Genomic DNA, 5126 nt, shown 5'->3' with positions numbered 1-5126 from the left:
ACTCGTCACGCTTTCAGATTTTGATGTGCGCATCATCCCCAGCGACCCTCCACCCGATAACGCTAACGAGAAGATCGGCCTAGTGGAGGTGTTCTACAGCGGCCAGTGGGGGACCATCTGCGCTGATGACGGTTGGGGGTTCGAGGACGCGGCGGTAGCCTGCCGCCAGGCCCTGGAAGACTTCTCCTTCGTGCTGTACAAGGGTTGGGAACACGACGCCGGCAACGTGTCCGCCACAGTGTGGCTCCGGAACGTCAACTGCACGGGCCACGAGGGGAACTTTGACGAGTGCCGGAGCGAGAACAAGTGGAATCTCCAGGCCTGCCCGACGGGCAAGGCCGCCGGTGTGGCCTGCTACGAAGTCCGTACGTTTCTCTATTCTTTCAGCTTATTTCATTGTTTTATTAATCTATTAAAGTTGATGTATACATGCATTTCAGATGTTGTCTATATAGCACTGCACTAGTTATGACCCTTTTAATGAGATATCGCACAAAAAAAGTCGGCCCACGGCAAGTAGGCCTAACCGAGTCAGGCAATTTACAATCACAGAGCTATATTTCATAAATACTCTATGCTCACAATGCAGTGCGCCACCAAGAGTTTGCCACGGGGATTTCATTAAATTTTTTCCCAATGCACCTAGGAAGATGAACGACAAATTCGCAGCGCAGGACATCTTGAATGTTTCGTTTTACCGATCAGTAGTTTTCGTAAGCGTATGATGCGTATAATGTTTGTCCTTTTCCTTTCTTTTTATCAATATGGTGTTATTTGTAAAGGCGACCGCAATCTACACCAAATTAGCTGAAGTTGTCTACTGACACTCATTCAAATGGGCCATGCATGTTTTTGTCGACCGTGAACTTGAAAAATGTACTCTCAGTGGCAAACACTTTGGTTGCGCACTGCATTGTGAATCGCCCGGATTAATCAATATCAATTTTGAACTACAAGCGTCCCGCTTTTATAGACTGGAATTCAAGCCGGTAAGTGGCCGGGTTTAGTCCAACTGCGCCGCCACATAAAGAATACTGGCCACTGATCTCTCAGTACAGACCTTTCTGCGCTAGGTTGGCAAACTGCATTTTTGCCAACCACGGCCTGCAAAACTATGGAAGGTCCAACACTGCAAAAATGAAGAAGAGTTATTACAGATCACCAAAATATTATTTGATACTTGAAAATACAACACTTTCAACAAAGCTACAAAATAATTCCTACATATGCCTTTTTACTATGTGTTGATGGCGTTATGAGGACTTCCTTTGGAAAAATATGTTGCCAACCAAGGCTTCAATTTATGCGCTTACGGCAGCTCATACAAAATGGCGCCAATGTTTGCAAACAAAAGAAAGGCCTATATCAGTGGTACGGTAAAGTGGTTACGTAAAACTATGCTCCGTTAGCAGTTGTCTCCGTATTTGACACTATGAAATACATCTGGCTGGCAAATGTCATTGCCCACAATTGGGACTCTTGTTATTGCTTGCTTCTTCTTCCACGATGCAGCGACGTTGACGAACGACACGTCAGTGAGCCCCTTCCTGGCCGACGGCATGGGCAACGTGTACACTGCCTTCGAAGGGAACGGCTTCTTCTCCCTGGATGATGGCAGCTCGGCCAACCTGGCGCTGTGCGGGGTGCGCTGGACCGACCAGGACGCCGCGGTGTTCTGCCGGCAAAAGGGCCGCCAGCTCTACAGGGTAAGCCAAAAAAGAAAGTGACCTAAATCAACGGGTTTTTTATTTAACTATTTAAAACACCAATGAAGTGTATCTGAAAAGAGCATCTTCTTTTACTCATCTATTTTTTTTTTACTGAAATTGATCCATGCCATCAGAAATTGTGAACATTTTACTAAAAGAACCCATTTTCATAGCTGTCCATGGAATACCATTTGCTGGGTTGTTAGGTCCACGTTTAATTGTACATAATTAATCGTAGAACGCTACACCACCAGTGGTGGACTATTATTTTTAGAAGGCCAAAATTTGTGATCTTTTTTATCAAAATAAACATAACTTGGGAAAAGAGTTTGCAAATTACATGACATTTTCACAGTTAAAACGTAAAAAAAATATGAACTTCATCCCTATTTTATTTATTTTTTTGAAATGGAGCAAACCAAATATTTTTTAAAATTTGATTCACCCTGTACAAGGTGAAACTTTTAGGGCGATGTTTTCTTGTATGATTACCTTTGCAAGTTTTCGTTCATCCATGGAGTTTGGATGACGCGAATGTTTCATTGTATGTTACAGGGTTAACAAATTTACCCAAATAAGCCCTTAAGATTCCCATTAAATATTACCACCAAATTGAAATTACAAAAAAATATCAAATTAAATTGAGTATCAATTAAATTGCTATCAAATTAAATTGAGTACCAGTGCTTAACAAAAAAATGTTGCAAGAATTCGTATTAAGCCCGGTTCATACTTCATGCGAAAGCGAATGCGAAGCAAATTTGACGTCATGAAACATTCGCTGCGAAATTCGCCCGAGTTGAAATGTGTTCAACTTTTACGCACTCGCAGCGCGCATACTTGCCATGACAACACAGATTCGCGTTACGCTTTCGCTTTCGCGCTGAGTATGAACCGGGCTTTATAGTTACTACTTGCGCAAGTTTCAAACTTGCGCGCGCAAATTTTAAAGTTGTGCAAGTAGCAAGTTTGCGCTCGACAGTACTAGTAGTAACGATTGCACGAGGAACAGCGTGCGCGCGAAGGTTTATTAGTCAGACCCTATTTATATCTAACAGTACGTCTAGATTCCAGACTAGCTGCTACAACTCCCCAGTTCATTAGGAATTTTACTGAAAGGTATGCGACAAGGTATGCAATAAAATTCACGACATTGCAAACAAATTCGCATACGTGTGCGCACATATTCGCGAATTGTTTCACGACATCGCATACGTGTGCGCACATATTCGCGATTAATTTCACGACATCGCATACGTGTGCGCATATATTCGCGATAAATTTCGCGACATCGCATACGTGTGCGCACATATTCGCGATAAATTTTGCGACATCGCATACGTGTGCGCACACATTCGCGATAAATTTCGCGACATCGCATACGTATGCGCACACGTTTGCGATATGCGATGTCCCTTCAGGGCCACCATACAAAACCCAGCTGGGCTGGTGAAGTGTGAATTTCGGAATATGAAATACTGATTCACTGGTAGTACATTGCGCATGCATACGGGAGAAATTTGAACGTTCAACCAATGAAACGTTAAAAGGCACCGGATTGCATAGGAGTCCAAGTTTCATGTGACACTGGAAAAGTGTTTAAGACCAGCTAGCCATGTCTTTATCATCCGTTTAAGACTGGCCACGTGACGGGCTCTGGACCAATAGGAATGGCTAAACTGTCTGCGGTATTTATCAATGAAATATTAATTAAAAGTGTTTAGGATAAAGACAGTGTACAAAAGATAAGACACAAAACATGATGACGAAGACAAGAAACATCACACACAAAACACAAAGACCGACAATTATTAATACACTGAATGAAATCCCAACATGCATGTAGCAAAACTCCAGATAAAACAATGAAATCATGAAGACTAAGGATTTAAGGAAGAAGATGAGAATAACGAAGAGAACGAAACTATGTGACATAGCGGGAGATAAGATATCGTTTATAAAAGTGCACTCGCACTTTTTTTTTAATTTGATCACTTTCCTCTTGGTTTACCTTTGATAAGACCTACACCAATTCCTTCTTCGGCGCGCACAACCCTTCCTCGGCCGACGTGCTGGTGGTGACTTTCCCCGTGGATTTCGTGTGCGACGGGACGGAGACTTCGCTGCTTGATTGCCCGGCCAAGAGCACGAACAAAAAAGGGCAGTGTTACGACGGCAACGACGCCAGCCTTGCATGCCTGTTCAGAGAGGGTAGGTCCGTGTGCAAGGGAAAAGCTTGTGTCCCCCCCCCCCCCCTACAAAAATATGGGGACTGGTATCTACAATTCCGGCCAAAATGGTTGGGACACTTCCTGAGCCTGCCACGGTCACCCACTCCCCCGCTCCCCAGTCAATGTTGTTCTCTCCAGCTGATGGAGCACACACCGCGCAATGAGAAACACCATTGAACGGGGGCCGGGGGGCTGGGGGCCCAGCGAGATTTGGCCAGGATTGTAGCTCCCGTTTTTATTAAGGTCTATTAATGAGTACTTGCCTTGTCTCATAAAAGAAATAAATCATGTCTTGCTTACAGAACCAGCAGACTTCGCCGTCCGGCTGGCCGGGAGTTCCGACATCAACGCCGGGCGTGTGGAGGTCAAGCACCAGGGCACCTGGGGCAGCGTGGAGGCCATCGTCGTGGAGCGCAAGCGGGAGTACGGCGACGTGGTCTGCCGGATGCTGGACCTAGGCTTCGCCACCGAGGTCACCCCTCACCGGGACGAGTTCGGGGAGAGCACGCTGCCCGTAGTCGTGGGCGGGGTGGCCTGCACCGGCGCGGAGCCCTCGCTGGCCCAGTGCGGCGAGAACTTGGAGTTCGTAAACGACGTGTTTCAGAACATGACAAGAGATGACACGGTGGTACACTGCTCCGGTCAGATGGAAAAGAGTGAGTGCCTAAACAAAGTGCATTTCACGGCGCTGTTTCATTACTCACGAAAGCTTCAGGGGGAGAAGGGGGTGGCGGGAAGAGGAGATGTTCAAGCAACCTCGTCCCCAGTGCTTACTTTATTTCCAACCTCGTTTCCAATAGTAAGCCCTGGATAGGAAACTGTCTTGCTGTATCCTGATTCGACACCGCAGTTTGCTAGTAATGGATTTATATCCTGTAGTTGGTGTTGTTATTTCCAACGTGCATTACGTGTTTTCACGTTAATTGTAATTTTGACGGCCACGCCTTCTCAAAAATACTCCAGTTTGCTCATATTAATATGAAACGGACGGTTTTGAGATATCATCTTACATTGAAAAAAAAAAAAATTGCCGACGTGCATGGCCACGGCGACACGCGCACAGACCAGAAACTGGAGACTTTTTTTGGCCTTACATCGACGTTTTTCGCTCTGACAAAACTATCTCTAATCTTAGGTTTCTTGTTTGCGACATTTTGTTTGCGTTACAGTGGTCCCCAGCTTGTAG

At 45.4% G+C, this 5126-nt stretch overlaps 1 protein-coding gene across 1 annotated transcript; it reads left to right on the top strand.

Annotated features, from left to right (window-relative positions):
* The first annotated feature begins 1389 nt into the window (after positions 1-1389).
* On the top strand, positions 1390-5126 carry LOC119726021 (deleted in malignant brain tumors 1 protein-like). The gene is made up of 4 exons (XM_038197641.1): positions 1390-1706; positions 3731-3920; positions 4243-4596; positions 5110-5126. Exons 1-4 carry the CDS (start codon positions 1455-1457, stop codon positions 5124-5126), a joined length of 813 nt encoding a protein of 270 aa, XP_038053569.1. The 5' UTR covers positions 1390-1454.

This window comes from Patiria miniata, unplaced genomic scaffold (assembly GCF_015706575.1).
Source record: "Patiria miniata isolate m_02_andy unplaced genomic scaffold, ASM1570657v1 HiC_scaffold_19, whole genome shotgun sequence".
Taxonomy (NCBI): Eukaryota; Metazoa; Echinodermata; class Asteroidea; order Valvatida; family Asterinidae; genus Patiria; species Patiria miniata.
This window is presented reverse-complemented; position numbering and strand designations above follow the sequence as displayed.